Consider the following 15,680-nt stretch of genomic DNA (forward strand, 5'->3'; position numbering starts at 1 on the left):
TATAGTTGTTAATTTATATTTTCAGGTGTTTTGAAGGAGAAAGTGTACTCCGGTACATTTCATGGCATTTAAACCAGGCTACTTTTGTTACTTTCTATAATACAACATTTATTCTGTGATTCCCAACACGAGCACTGAGCCACTTCTTAAGTGTTAACAGGTGTTTTACCTCTGCATCCAAGCACTTACAATGTACACGCAAAACCGCTTTTAGCAACTTATTTTAGGTTTTTGTTTCATGATATCTTCAATGTTTCTCAACATAAAAACAAGCGAGTCTTCCACATAGATAAAATATAGTTTTGGTTTAGATTCTGGCCGTCACTCTTTATTAGATATAGTCTCCTTTTTAATACCACTGTGGAGGAGAAGACTTTCGGCAGCATGAATCAGAGCTTTAACAAATTAAAGCTGCCTCATCATTAAAACTAGGAAAATAAGACGATACTACAGTCGCCAAGCTCCTTCAAAATTGACTCAGTGGACTGCTGAATATTTTTAGACTGTCTACAAAGCATAATCTTTAGCTTCAGATTATTATTGCTGTTTTACTTACGATTAGATGTTCTTACCGAAATGCTTGTAATTCATTCTTATCTATGACATTTAGTCAGACATATTTAATAACGTATAAGTCTCAAAAATTGCACAAAGTACTGAAGTATTGGCAGTTGAGTTGCATTGTGGGTAATAAACTGTAGGTGCCAGGTTATGACTGTGAAGACAAATGCGTGGAATAATAAAAAAAAAAAACAATATGGCACCATAGCACTGGACATGGAAGAATTTCACGAAATCTTTTTGTTTTTCTTGGAGTGTGGAGCGATTGAGCAAGAAAAAAAGAGCAGAAGAGGTGCATTCCAAGAGCAAATCAAAGTTCTCCAACAAGATGGCGAGCGCGTCGACTCCTCTGGAGGTCATCAGACGGGCCTTTCTGAGCAGCAGAGCCTTTCTCTGTCAGCAGCTGCCTGATAGACCGAACAAGCCAATAATGTCGATGCCTGTCACTGACAGTATCCGTTATTATCGCGGGACTCGCCAGCTGAGTCATACGAACGGGGTTTGGCAATCCTGTTACGTATTAGTTACAGCAATTTGTCTGTGCTTAGCTGACAGATAGAGAGAGACGGAGACAATGCTGAGTGATGGCTGTTAGATAGCTACGCATGACAAGCTTCATTCCAATGAAGTTCTGACACATAGAGATAATGATTCACACACGTGCTGCGCTTGCAAGCCCACACAACAATACACGCACACAGAACAAACCCACACACACAGACTATACAAAGCTGCCTTTGTTGACTACTGGCGGCTTCTCAGTCTTTGCTTACTGAATGTAAAAAACATACAGCGTCTTGTGTGTTTGTGTGTGTGTGTGTGTGTGTGTGTGTGTGTGTGTGTGTGTGTTAAGTCACGTCTCTGTCAGCGTTAACCCTTTCCCCCACTTAGTGAGAGTGTGTGTGATGATGTGTCAGCGTTGACACAGACAACCTCCAATATAAGTCACTTCCTGCTCAGCTAATGCTGCTTTTCAAGGTTCATGTGGGCCGTTGTTTGTCAGCACATGGTTCCACATTTGTGTGTGTGTGTGTGTGTGTGTGTGTGTGTGTGTGTGTGTGTGTGTGTGTGTATGTGTGTGTGTGTGTGTGTGTGTGTGTGTGTGTCAGGGCGGGCGTGTGCTGTTGTATGCAGGTGTGTACCTCGAAGGTGATGGAAGGGAGATTCTCATTGATCCTATCTGGCCTCGGGCGAGGAGAGGAAGCCAGTGAGCTGCAGAGCAGGTGGGGGGAAAAAAGCAGTCCAGAGAAATAAAGCCAAATGAATAAGGAAAAAAAGGTAACAGGCGAGGAAGTGATATAAGAGTCGGTGTGTGGTAGACAAAAGCAAAAACAATAAGAGGCAGAGGCAGTGACAGAGAAAAGGGAGCGCGGCGGCTTTGAAACACAGACACAACAAGAGAGGCAGGCGGTTGGTGGGATTATGGGGGGGGGGGTGTTTGTACCTGTGCCTGTTTCATGTAAATCCCTCACTGTCACAGGTCAGAGAGATGTTTTTGGGGGGAAGAGGAGCTTCGTGAGATAGTGTGATGAGAAAAGAAAGCAAAGTGGGAGGAGGGAAGAGAGAGAGATGAAAGGAAAAATGAGAGATCGTAAATTTTCACCAGGACAGACAAATAAAAACTCTCTCATACCCCGCCTCTCTTGCTCTACTTTTTGTCATGAATGTGAGCCAGCCTTTGTTTCCCCGACCCCAAACTCCTCTCCCCTTGTGCCAATCACCCGAAACCATCCCTATAAAACTAAAACCATTGCAAACAAAAATCCCATAAGCATTTGTTGTTTTTTTTGTCTCCCCTCCCAATGGGCTCCCAAAAGACCAATAACACCACACTCTGTACAAAAGCTAGTATTTATTCTCTCTTGAGTTACAATACAGTATATTCACACCGCGGAGAAAAATAAATAAACATCTTGTTCAATAAATATTATAGAGATATGATCCATAACCTTTAGCCACATCATCCAAGCCACATTGTAGAGACATTGATTTATTCTGGAAAAGAAAATATGTCATCTGTAAGTTGCCAAAGAAGAAAGTGTCTGATTTCATGTTTAAAAGTCACAAAAGATTCACATCAATGTGTCCAATGTTTTGTGTGTGAGTGTGAAGTTACTTTTTTACGTTCTTTGTGAGAGTTAGAGAAGATTTATTTCCACTCTCATATCTGTCTGTTGGATATGAATGTTACATGTTAAATACACATACCCCGACACAACATGACATGACAGAGGGGGTTACATGCCACAACCATCTGTCCAGTACGAGTGTAAAATGAGCACACATTAGTAGTTTTATAGTTTTATGTGCCAGATTGTTTCTTGGCTAAAAACAATATGTATCCAAAACTGCAACATGTGAATTTTGCCCTTTGGTTTTTGTCAGGATTAAACAAACAAGATGTTACATGTTGATTAGTTTAGAGGCGCTGAAGGTGGGTTTTGTCAGAACAACTGTTTCCAGTCTTTATGCTAAGCTAACCTTACCATCTTCATAGTTTAGTGTACAAACATGAAAGTGGTGCTGATTTTCTCATTTTACTCTCAGAAAGAAAGAATATATGTGTATTTCCCAAAATGTTGAACTACTTCTACAGAAAACACAAAACTGTGGTATTTTTAGGGGAAATTATTCCATTCTAAAACATTTTAAGTTAAATATTTTTGTTGCTATGGAGTAAAATCATTAAAAAGTGGCACAAATGAGTGTGTTCGTGTGTGTGTGTGTGTGTGTGTGTGTGTGTGTGTGTGTGTGTGTTTGACCACCTCTCTGTCTGGACAGTATGTGTAGCGCTGTTGTAGAGTTACTGTAACTGACCAGCCGACTTCTGATTACTCAGCAAAACCCCTCTGCCCGTTATTTCCAGTGCTCATCCCCTGACTCACGTCTCCTCCCGTCTTGCTCCCCTTGCCTCTTCCTCTCCTCCTCTTCATCCCTCTGGTCATTTCCTCCTCTCCTTTTGTCTTTCACCCATTCACTAGTTTTCTTTCTTTAGAGAAAGTTTGCTGATTCACACATCTGGAGGTCACTGAATCAGTTTTCATTCAATGGCTGCACTGTTTGTCTCTCTGCATGTCACTCGGCCGACCCCCTGTGTGCGGTGTGTGTGTGTGTGTGTATGTGTGTGTGTGTGTCTAACCACCTACAGTGGTATTTCTGTTAATCTATGAGCCGTGAAGTCTGGTAACTCAGCCCAGTCTCAGTGTTTCTTGCTCAATGAGCTACTATGTGCATCAGGCGGGTGACAGTGCTGGTAATGTGTTGGCTTTATATTCCATTAGCGCATCTGATGACCTGCCAAATCGTCCTTCATTCACTCATTCCAGTACGGTATGAATGAATGAGTTAAGCATGAATGTGTTAATGTGCTTTTGTCTGTTTAAGCTCTCAATTTGTTCCCACAAATACTGCACTTGTGTGTCTCCATGTCTCAGCCTCTGAGTCTCTTCTTGAGGCGGTTAAAGTCCTTCGCCGACCGCCACAGCCAACTCTGCAGCTCCCTCAATATCCAAAACCCTTCGACCTTCCGGGCAAAGTCGTTCATTGTCGGCCGCACCGACAACAGCGAGGAGGAGGCAGAGGAGGCTGAGGAAAGGAGCGGACTCAGAGGAGGCGAAAGGAGGGAGGTGCCCCTTTGTAAAGACAGAGGAACCGGCTGGGAGAGGAGGGTGTGCTCCTCGCCTGCTCCAAACTGGTAGAGTAAGGAGAGGGTGGACAGAGGAGGTTGGAGGGTGGGAGTGAGGAGGGAGCGAGGAGGCCGACGCTGATGATGAAAAGTGGAGTAAGGGGCCTCCATGTCTGTTTGCTTCTCCTCCTCCACCTTTAACCCTCTTCGTCCCTCCACAATAAATCCATCTTCTTCTCTTAGTGTGTCTGTGTGACGTGAGTTCAGGTTGTAGCTGTATTGATTGTTGTGGGTCTGGATGTTCGGTGGTCCAAAAGAGCTGGAGCTGTCTGTGCCCGGATACGACACTTCTACCCTGGGTGGAGGCTGCCTCTCCTTCTCCTCTCCATCCTCGTTGATACTCAACAACCTCCTCCTCCTCCATCCCTCCTCACCTACCTCTCCCTCCAGCTCCTCATTTTCCTCCTCCCCTACTCTATCTTCTTCGCTGGCAGACCATTTCCCGCTCTCCGGCTCTTCCCTCCTCACTCTCTTCCCTCTTTCTCCCCTTCCCTTCTCCCTCGATCCGCCAGTCCCTCCTCCAGCTGCCGTCGTGACCGCTCTCCTCCCCTCTCTCCCTCTCCTTTTGTCCACCAGGTCTACGGCGACGCCGTACTCCCTCTCTCCTCTGACCACCGTCTTCCCGCTCCGTTTTTGGTTGTTACGCTGACCGGACTCTGTCCTTGTCCCGGCTCTGGACCTATAAAGGCTCTGGCTCATCAGTGGAGCAGGTCGCTCGCCCCCTGTCCCCCTCAGAGGGTACTGCAGCTCTCCAGCGTTACTCCCCATGTTAGCAGATGGAAGAGGAAGTGCGTAACCGAGGGTGGTCATCAGTGCAGATATAGAGCCCAGCAGCCCGTCAAGGCCTGTGCAAAAGTGCAGCAGGGAGGTCTTGAGGGAGGGGCAGAGGGTGGAGCGGGCCAACTCCCTGACTGCTGCCAGCAGGACAGAGTAGGCCTTCTGGTTCTGGGCGAGCCGAGCTTGGTTCTCCAGGCCGTGCCACAGCTCCAGGCGGGTGGCGGCGCTGGGCAAGGACAGAGCGGTACTGTTGGGTCGAGGAGGGGAGAAGTCTTTCTCGTTGAATGGAGGGCCTAGGTAGGTCAGCTGCAGGAGATGTACACAAATCAGACGAAAGAATGAGAAGATGTAATGGATAATACTTTCTTAGTATCTGTTTAGTTTGGGCATTCATCATAACACTTTCTACAGCTTCTTTGCTACTGGGAAGTTGACCAAGTCCAGAAACATAAGATCAGACAGGTTGTCAATGAGCCAACAGTTTAGCTAGATTATCTAAACAACTTTATTTGGAGTTTAAACTGAAAGTGAGTGATCCTGTCATGACTGTAATAATACATCAGTATACAGTAAAACTGTGGTAGGTCAAGTACAGTTGATCAAAGTTGAACCAGGAAGTGAACTTCTAAACTGTGATGGATTTGTACAACAATCACTTTGCAATTTGGCTTTATCTTCTCTTCCGAATTAGTTTGGCTAAGTCCAACATCAACCGTCTTTCAGCTCTGTTTTTGAAAGCAACACGGTGAGAGCTGAAACCCGCTATACAGCAGAGAGGAGCTGCGGATTCAGGTGATAATTCTCTGCAGGTTGACCATGAGTGAGCTTTGAAGTTGTCACATTGTTTTCATGTTCTTGACATTGATGCATTGTTATTATAAAAGCTTTAATGGGAACTCTGAAACAGAATGGTTACAAAAGATGACTCACGTATATGTCTTTGATTTCCTTGAGCTGATACTCCAGGTATTTGGTCAGCTCGTACGTGCTTTCTATCGAACTCCTCTCACTGGCCAGGTTGTGTGAGGAATCCAGGGCCGACGCCATGGCAGCAGCCAATAGCAAGATGAGCTGGTGTTGATGCGCTGTGGAGAAATTAAAAATGATTAAAACTCAGACGGACAGTATGAGATGTTTCTTTAAGGACACTGGCGTCATGGGTGTCCAAGTGATAATTAACACACACTGCAGAGGTATTTGCAATCATAACAAGGAGGTGAAATTTATCTCAGCCATTATTTTCTCAGACATTTGGTGAATACATAACTTGAATGTTTGGTTTTTAATTAATATGATGATTTGAGAGCTCAACAGACAAAAATCACATCCAGCTACAGTTTCCAAACGTCGCTCTGGTCGCCGCACCGCCACACTGTTTATAGGATTTTTATTTTTTTTACAATATTCTGGTTTATTTCTTTGTCTCTATGGTGATGGCCTTGTCTGTTTACATACTGCCAGGTTAGAGTCATCTGACACTGCCAATAAAGCTTTTTCCGTTTCCAATCTAACTTTAGAGGTTTCTGGCTGTCGGAGGTTTACTCTGGCTTCAAATAAAACCTCACTTAATAGCTTCAGAGAGTCAGACAAATGGCTCCTATGTTCAATGCACCAGAATGTCAGGCAAACAGCCGCTTAATCACACACACACACACACACACACACACACACACACACACACACACACACACACACACACACACATACACACACACACACACACACACACACACACACACACACACACACACACACACATACACACATGTTCATTCCTGACTGATATCCCAACAACACATGTGGCTTTCTTTACAATCACAAACATTAATGTGTTTGTATCAGTTGTATGTTTGCTGTGGACTTCTTGTTTGGGTTTCGGAGTGTTTGTGTAGGTGTTTTATGTTACTGTGTGAGTGTTTGTGAGAATGTTTGTGGCCGTAATTTTATATGTGGATGAAATTCACATCGCCGTAAGTGTATACAATGATGTGTGTGTGTGTGTGTGTGTGTGTGTGTGTGTGTGTGTGTGTGTGTGTGTGTGTGTGTGAGTGTGAGGGGGGGGGGGGGGGGGGGGGGTTGTAACACTGGAAACCTTTTAGTCCCCTTGTCTCTGATTTCAAGCAGAGAAAATTGGAGCTGAAAGGTGGTTTTCAACATTAAGGGACCTCATGTACGTCCACTTCTCTTCGTCCCCTGCTTGCTGTCTCTGCACACCTTCACTTTCACACTCCCTCCTTAACTTTCTAACTCTCTCTCTCTCTCTCGACACGTCTTTAGCCCTTCGCTCGAGCGCGATACACATGTCTTTTGTTCGTCTCTGTTCTCCGTCATCCTTTTCCATCCTCTCTGCACTCTCTCATCCTTTTGACACCCAGACGGTAGGCAGTGATTCATGCTTGTAATTATGGGCAAAACATGCTGCTGTACAACAGGTGTGAAATATGTGTTGCACAATGTGTGTCAACTTTCTCTCTGACTCACCTCGGGCCTCTCATTGCTTCATCAATTTAATCCCTCCCTCCTCTCAAACTAGTCACTGCGCTCTTTCCTTCCTTTGTCATCATACCTTTCTCCTCCCCACTTCTCTACTCCCAACGCTTTTATCTATTTTCTGCCTCGGGGGGAAATAACAGCAGCCAATTTACCCCGATTAGCTCTCCTTCTCTCCCTGTATTCTCCCTATCCATCACAACGGGCCCCACAGGATGAAAATTAAATGGTTTAAACATTCAACACGTATTCAGCGGTTCTAGGAAAACAAATTCTGGCCTAAAACAGTCAACACCTTTTTCTTCTGACTTAACCGCTTACTTGTCGCATCAGTATGCACAGGTTGGTTAGAAACTTTATGTGCTGCTTAAAATCTGTTGTAATTGCAGTGAGCATTACAAAATGTGTCACTGAAGAAAATCTATTAAACCTATTTATTTAATATTTAGGTGTTTGTCTTATTTGCCTTTACCCAAACATGTAGAGTGATCAGAAAGAAAGCAAATCATCAGAATACATTGACGTTAGCTCCTTTGATTATGTTACAAATTCCAATGAAGACATGGTAACAACAAGTAACTGTCATGACATTTTTAGCCTAACAAGCTCAAGCTCGCTGAAGTTTTACTCATAAATTGACTTGAAGGATTGAATGACAGATTGGGAAACCGGCAGTTTGAAATTAAAACAGGATTAGAAATGCTTGTCATCGGAGTGACACGGACAAAACCTGAACAAACAACTGATTGATTTAAAAGGCAAAAGAACTGCCTCATTAATGGCTGGTAGCTCTTCCACTGTTGACCCTGAGTTGTCGGCTACATCAAAGCTTTTCCCCAGAATATTCTCTACAACACTGTGGTTGGAGCACTCCCACATGCTCCCACACACACCTTGAAACCAGTCAACTGGGACAACCCCCGTCTGCCAAGCCCTCACCGATCTCCTCGCCCTCAAAATCCTCATCACCTGTCAGAAGCAATAAGCATCTTTCAGCGACGCCTGAACATTTGGAGCTCATCAGGCTCCTCCACCGTTAGCATCAAAACACCCCGAAATCAACACGACATCTCTGAGTAAACAGCCCTGAAGGAAAAGGACACACACAAGCAACAAGGGTCCCATTCAGACGGAATAAACAGGTACCCAAAAAAAAGGAGCCTGGGACGCAGACACAAAATTCTCCTTGGCAAAAATCAACCCAAACTGTTCCAAACATTCATTTCGTCTGCAGCCACATGTTGGGAGATGATTGCCAGACGTGAATGCCTCTTGTTGTGATTGAGCGCTGACATGTCTAAAAGCATCCTCCGCTGTGGCTTAAAACAACCGCTCTTTTGTACCAGTAAACTGAGGTAACACAAACAGGGCCAAGTTGCTGTTATATAACATTACATTGAGCAATATACATTGTAGTCGGCATATAGCCCGACTTCAAGGGGAGCCCTGCAGGCGTATAGGGCTGTGTACCTGGCAGTGGAAGCACACTCCGCGGGGCAGGGTTGAAACCAGAACATTCTCCGTGGGAGGATTGCATTACAGCTACACAGGGGTTCCCTACAACGGTCGACCATGACCCGCCTCTGTGCGCTTATGTGTGTGTGAAACATATTTTGGCACACATACCCATTAGGGGTTTCACATATTATGCACACACGGGGAAGCTCCATTATTCACAACAGATCATATTTTTAACTACGGTTTGTTCGCTGGTTTTAAAGTCAGATCTGGCACTCTGGAGTCTGGCTGCCATCTGCATTGCAGAGCTCAACATGAGGTTTGGGCGCCGGAGCTTCTGAGCTCCTAATAGGTCAAAACTAAACTTCAGCGCAGGGTCAGGGTTCAGAGTTGAATTATAGGGTGCGAGGTTGCATTCAGGGGCAAAATGAGCCTTGTAACATACTTGGCATTTACACTCCAGACAGGGTTTTGGTAAACCAGTGACCCAGTGTTTGTGGGCGTTGCCTCCATCCAAGAGGACTAGTAGTTCATCTTTTCCAACATGCACCACCACTTGAGCTTTTAAACAAGCGCTTAAACAGAATTTGGTTATTGTGGGAAAACCATGTGCAAGTTAATCTCTCCAGTCTGGTCCAGGAAAAACTGGCTCCAGAGCCAAAAGAGGTTGCCCTTCATTGCTCTAACCACTTGAAAGAAGTCTTAAACAGAAAGAAAACATCAGTATCATGCAGAAGATGTTAGAATCAGGCCCAAATTAGATGTTTAAGTGTTACGTTTTCCAGTGCAACAGCGCTTAGGATGACTACAGTTTATTGTCATGCCTCACTTTTGGTGAGCCTACATTGTAAGACTATGACATGATTTAACATTAATCAAGCAATGCAGCCCGATTCTGGAACAAAATGTTGGAACCACAGTGTGTTTTCCAGAACCAAAAAACAACATGCTGCAGGTTACGCCCTCTCACTCCTCACTCTTTAGTGTTGTCTAGTCATTATTCAGGACTCCTCTTCCACAACAGAGGACAATTGTAGACGACATTAGACAAAGAACTGATGTATCCAGCCATGTTTCATGCTACATGCACGTTAAATGCCGTGTTGTAAGTGATTTAAAAGACAGATTTGAATTTAATCTTAGTCGGGAGACGCATCTCTAAATTTGATTTGAATTAGATTCAACCCGTAAATCAGATTTAATCTGATTCATCTCCAAACTGCGTATTTAGGCAAATTAAATGATCTGGCTATCACTGGGTGTGAATGCATCATAAACTCAAGCACCTACTAGCTTTTTCCAGAGTTTTTAATCGTATCCCAGACTCTTCTTCAGTGGTGTCACCAACCAAAGACCTGACGACACCTGAAACATTTTCATTAGATGAAAGGGGACATGGTTGAACGCTCCAGAAGAAACTAGCAAGTGAACCTGATATTCAGGATAGTTTATCACAGATTTGTGTTCCCAAGATCAAGAATGTTACTTTTTGTTATTTGTTTCCATTTTTTTTTAAGTGTTTAATTTAAGTGTCTTTCTGAGAATGTTCATCGTCCGCTGCCTTGTTTTGCACATTTGTTGTCATCATGTAGCTATCTTGTCAGAGACGGAGCCAGAGGCTCACTGAGGCTCATTGAGGCTCGTTGTGGCTTTGTTGACAGAAAAGACTCATCGAAGTCAAACTCAGAGGACTTGTTTGTCTCTTGCATAGTTATTTAATTATTCTGTGGTACTGTACCAAGTGGCAATTCTGCCCTCTCATAAACACACCTGTGCCGGACACCAGGGGCAAAAAAAACATGCACACATCGACACATCGGTGTGAGGGATGGAGCCACAGTGGAAGTGGATGGAGACAAGCGTTGGGTGAGGGGGGTGGGTTTGACAGTCTGGGGTCAGGGTCGGTGTTGTGTCTGTGTACAGTTAAAGGCCAGATTTATGTGCAGTCTGTACTCAATCAAATGTGCATTCCTTCACTAACTCAACACACACACACACACACACACACACACACACACACACACACACACCAGATTGTGCACTGGAGATCCATGTATGCACAACCTTATCCTGAATAAATGCATATAAACAAAGACATTTTCCCATCTCTTGTCCCATGAAATTCCTTCCTCTGGAGTTTGTTCATACAGAATTTAAAATTGATCCTCTTGGCATTGGACAGACACTGAGGTAGCCAAACAACATCAATGATCCAAAAAAACAAAGACAAAAGAAAACAATTAAAAAATCCAATAAAATTGTTGTTTATGCCCAGAAACTCTCTGTGAAACTATGTCTCACTGGTCGTAAACTCAATGTCCTCTGTTTACTTCCCCTTCTCAGCCCGGTGTCTGTCTCCCTCTTCACCTTATAAACCAATCCATCCATGCATTCTTTTTTAATCCGTGAATTCCAATCGTTTCAAGCTTTATCGCCATGTTTGGTTTCAATTTTCATTGTCCCTTTATCGGTCCCCCTCTCCCCCTAAATCTTCCTGAAACATCAAACCTCCTTTTTAAAGTCTCCTTCCTTTCTCTCCCTAATTACCGTTCCCCTCTCTTCCTTTCACTAATTGGCTCCACTCGCTCCCTCCATCTACATTTTTCACCCCCTCCTTCCCCCTTTTCAGACCTTCGGTTTTTAATTTACCACTTAAACCGAAATTTAAGTGGTAACCCCCACCCCCACCCCAATGTCCCCAGCTACTCCCGATCTGCACCTCATGGTTTTTTCCTGAATAATACCTCAAAATAGAATCAGACAAGATTGAATTTCAAAGTCTCTGCTCTGTCACTACGTTTAACAGAAAGTAGGAAAGAAACAAAGTAATGTACTTACAGCTCTGAGGTAGTGTAGAGATGAAAAAATTAGTAAAATAATTGTCAGTCGACAGAAAATAAAATAACTTCTATTCTGAAAATGGATTCAATGTTTAAGACATTTTTTCAAGGTGCATTTAGTTTGTCAAGTATGACATTTTTTTTAAATATGTAAACTATTTGCCCTTGTTTATTGTTAAATGTTTTATTTCATATTTATCACCTGTTTTACTGATCAATTTATTTAGGTGCATCAGTTTTGGTCTTTTTAAATGTTCATTTATTTATTGTATAAATATTTTTTCTTTTAATTTAGTGGCATGGGCTCCTGAGCTACACATATGTCTTGGTTTACTACTGTTGTGGCAGTATGTCTTTTTATATGTTGTCTGCCGAGCTGTTTACTTGTGTATCTTTTGTTATTGGTTAATGTGTGGAAGCGACCAAACTCATTTCCCTTCTGGAGATTACTAATAACGTTATCTGCTCATCATCAATGTTTTTTTGACGATTTTCTTTGTACTTCAACAAAATTTACCAGGAAAATGTTGTACTTTATACTATTTGAGAATTGCAGTGAGTTACTTTGCATTTTAAAATGAGCATTTCAAATGATGCATTGTTGTACAACCATTTAAACTTCCCAGGAGTAAAACTTAAAATTAACTTCCGATAATGATGCTTTTAAGATATTTAGCTGATCATACAACATGAATAAATGAGGGACTTGAGAGTATTTTACATTGTGGTAATAAGGATCTGAATCAGGAGAATGAGGAGAGATATTTTGGGGTCTTGGAGGATAGAGACAGAGGAGAGAAGGAGGAAGAAGAGAGGATTTAAAAGGAAGGAGGGAGAGGAAAAGGAGTTGGTGGAGGGGAGAGAGAGAGGGAGAGTTTTCTGAAGCGAGGGGCCATGTTAATTTGGGAAAAATGTAAACAGCATGTGTAACTGTTCAAAGCGTGACCGACTCATTTTATATCATTCCCCCTACTCTCTCCTCTCTCTTTCCCTTTGGGTGCTGCTAACTTCTGTCAATCGGGAATCTGCACTGCATTAACCCCTCTACCGCCAGTTCCTCTCCCCTTCTCTCTCCCTCTATTTACTTTTATCTGTCTCTACCTCTCTTTACGCTCTCTCACCCCAACACACACACACACACACACACACACACACACACACACACACACACAGCCTCCCCCCCACCTCCACAAATCCTCCTGACATCCATATATATACCGTGAAGAATTGAGGATGGTGCTGAGCGAATCAAAAGATGTGAAAGGTTCACTTTTTCTTCTCTTTTCCACATCCCCTGCTCTCTCTCTCTCTCTCTCCTTTCACTCTTCCTTTGTTTCCTCCTTTTGGAGGGTGTGTTTTAGCTCGCTGGTCCAACACACACTAACGCTTTTATCTGAAACACACCGACACTAATTCAACCCTCCCAGCAATAACAGGCCTTGTCTGTGTGTGTCTGCATCTGTGTGTGTGTGTGTGTGTGTGTGTGTGTGTGTGTGTGTGTGTGTGTGTGTGTGTGTGTGTGTGTGTGTGTGTGTGTGTGTGTGTGTTAGAGATAGAGAAAGACAGAAAAGGTTGTGTGTATTTAAAAGGGAAAAAACATGTGTGAAAATATGTGGTTTTGTTTATACCTGGAGAGGTGTGTGTGTGTGTCAAAGGCAGCATGTTCTTCAACAGCTGAGCCCTCTGTGTATTTATTTGCTCTGAGTATCAGAGGGAGCAGCAGTTTGTTCTGCGCTCTTCCCGTCTGTAGGTGGTCACGTCATGTGAACCGGCCGGCCATCAGCAAATTTGGCCTCATGGTGTGACCACCTAGAGGAGAGTGAGGGAGGGAGGGTGACGGGAGTGGAGAGAGAGGGGGGAGAGAGACGGAGGAAAAGAGGAACTTGGTGATCTTCAGTTCAGCGCATCATTTCATCACGCAGCCATCCTTCTGTGCTGTCTTTCTTTCACCTCCTTTTCCTTCCTTTCATAGACATGGAGCAGCAGCCGCACCAGTCCCAGGGGAAAAAATGTGTGTATATGTATGTGTGTGTGTGTGTGTGTGTGTGTGTGTGTGTGTGTGTGTGTGTGTGTGTGTGTGCACGTGCTCACACCCTGACTAACGTGAATCATGTACTTTCTCATATCACTGACAGCTAACTAGACAGGGGCTTTAGCTGCCTCTGACCTCCTCAACCCCTGTCATTTTTTACTGTGAATGAGAGGCAGCCCCCCCCCCTCTTTCTTTAACACACACACACACACACACACACACACACACACACACACACACACACACACACACACACACACACACACACACACTTTCTTTCAGTCCTTTCACTCTCTCTCTTTGTTGTCTGTTAATCTCACATTCCTCCCTTCATATTTTTTTAAAAAATATAAACAAGATAAAATCTCTAAAACTAACAAAAGTTAGCTTCTGTGTTGAACAAGTCTGTTCGATATGCAATTTGTTTTCTGTATATTATTTATTTGGTAACCTTTGAGATTTGCTGATGAGCCCCCAAACCCAGTTTCTTCATCATAAATCTTCTAATGCAAAGAAATGATCTACATCCATGTTCAAACTAAGTTGGGATGCTTAAAACAGAAATTAATAAAATCATTTTTAAGACTTTTTCAATTTTTTTTTCGTGGATAACAAAAACAATTTGAGTGGAATATAAGAGCATGCTTGTAATTAGATACTTACATTTTAGCTGCACAATGCCCAAATAAACCACAAGATAGGATAATATTTAAGTGTGCAAAAACAGCAAACACATGGCGTATTGTCTGCATACAGAATTTTTCACAATTTACTAAATTATTGGATTTGCGAAAAAATAAATCTCAATATCGAGGAACGACAGAAAAATTGCAAAAAAATAATAATATCGTAATTATTAGAGGAGGACAGATGATGATGATGACAGCACATAAATGTTTTCTTTCTCTTTTTTAACTCCCATAAAAAAAGTATTTGGACTTACCTCCGCAAAGCATTTTCATTTATCCCAATCCTTTTATTCCGTTCAGTTCGCTCTCACAAGTTCATCCACTGGTGAATTTTTTAAGAGCTGAAATAAACCAATAATAATGTCTCTTTTCCTTTTGTAGATTAGTTCGCTGTCTAGAAACTTTTCATCAATCAGATCTGTTCTCCTTCCTCACACAACTCTGGAGGAACTGGAGTGAAAAATGCAGGTGATGTCGATCAAATCGTATTGATTAGAGGAGGAGGTTTAAACCTTGATGCTCCGCTGACTTGGCGTGTGTGGTCTGTGTGACAGACTGAATGACGGTGGAGCCTTTATGTACCTCCGCCTACCTCCTCCCTTTCTCCCCCTTTCTCCTTTTCCTCCCCTTCCTCCCCATCCTCGTCTCTCCTTGTTTCGTTGTCTTCTTCCTCGGTGCTGGTGATTCACCGGGTTGACGTATCACAGCTCAACTTGACAGAGCCACTGCACCACGGGACTTGTCACAACTCATATCTGTCTCTCTCCGCTCGTCATCCTCCTGAACGCGATCTGACGGCGGCCGTTTGATCTGTAATCCGCTTCCCTTTAATAAGGTGCGAGTCTCGCTAGATCCGATCACTGCAGGCCGGGAGGACCCGGCAACCCTTTGACTCTCAAATCATCCTGAAAATCAGGAATTACATTCTCTCTTTATCTTATCTGTCTTATTTATCTGACCGTTGTCTCGCCCTTTTTTATAATCGCCTAATTGTTTTTAATGTTTCCATCAGTAGCCTACTTTGTTCGGGTATTCATGAGACTTTTTCTAAATAAAAAAAACAACAAAAAAAAACAAACATTAAGAGCATTTTTGCCCTAGTCTTTAAGCAAAAGAAGGCCCAAAATCTTAAAATAATTTATAGCCCT

At 43.1% G+C, this 15,680-nt stretch overlaps 1 protein-coding gene across 1 annotated transcript; it reads right to left on the bottom strand.

Annotated features, from left to right (window-relative positions):
- Positions 1-2,455: 2,455 nt before the first annotated feature.
- On the bottom strand, positions 2,456-14,842 carry clcf1 (cardiotrophin-like cytokine factor 1). The gene is made up of 4 exons (XM_068715469.1): positions 14,787-14,842; positions 5,954-6,108; positions 4,213-5,329; positions 2,456-4,125 (listed from the first exon to the last, which is right to left on the bottom strand). Exons 1-4 carry the CDS (start codon positions 14,803-14,805, stop codon positions 3,992-3,994), a joined length of 1,425 nt encoding a protein of 474 aa, XP_068571570.1. The 5' UTR covers positions 14,806-14,842; the 3' UTR covers positions 2,456-3,991.
- Between the last annotated feature and the right edge of the window lie 838 nt (positions 14,843-15,680).

The sequence above is a fragment of the Cebidichthys violaceus genome, unplaced genomic scaffold (genome assembly GCF_023349555.1).
Source record: "Cebidichthys violaceus isolate CVI_PGR_0920_01 unplaced genomic scaffold, fCebVio1.0.p SCAF_2, whole genome shotgun sequence".
Classification (NCBI taxonomy): Eukaryota; Metazoa; Chordata; class Actinopteri; order Perciformes; family Stichaeidae; genus Cebidichthys; species Cebidichthys violaceus.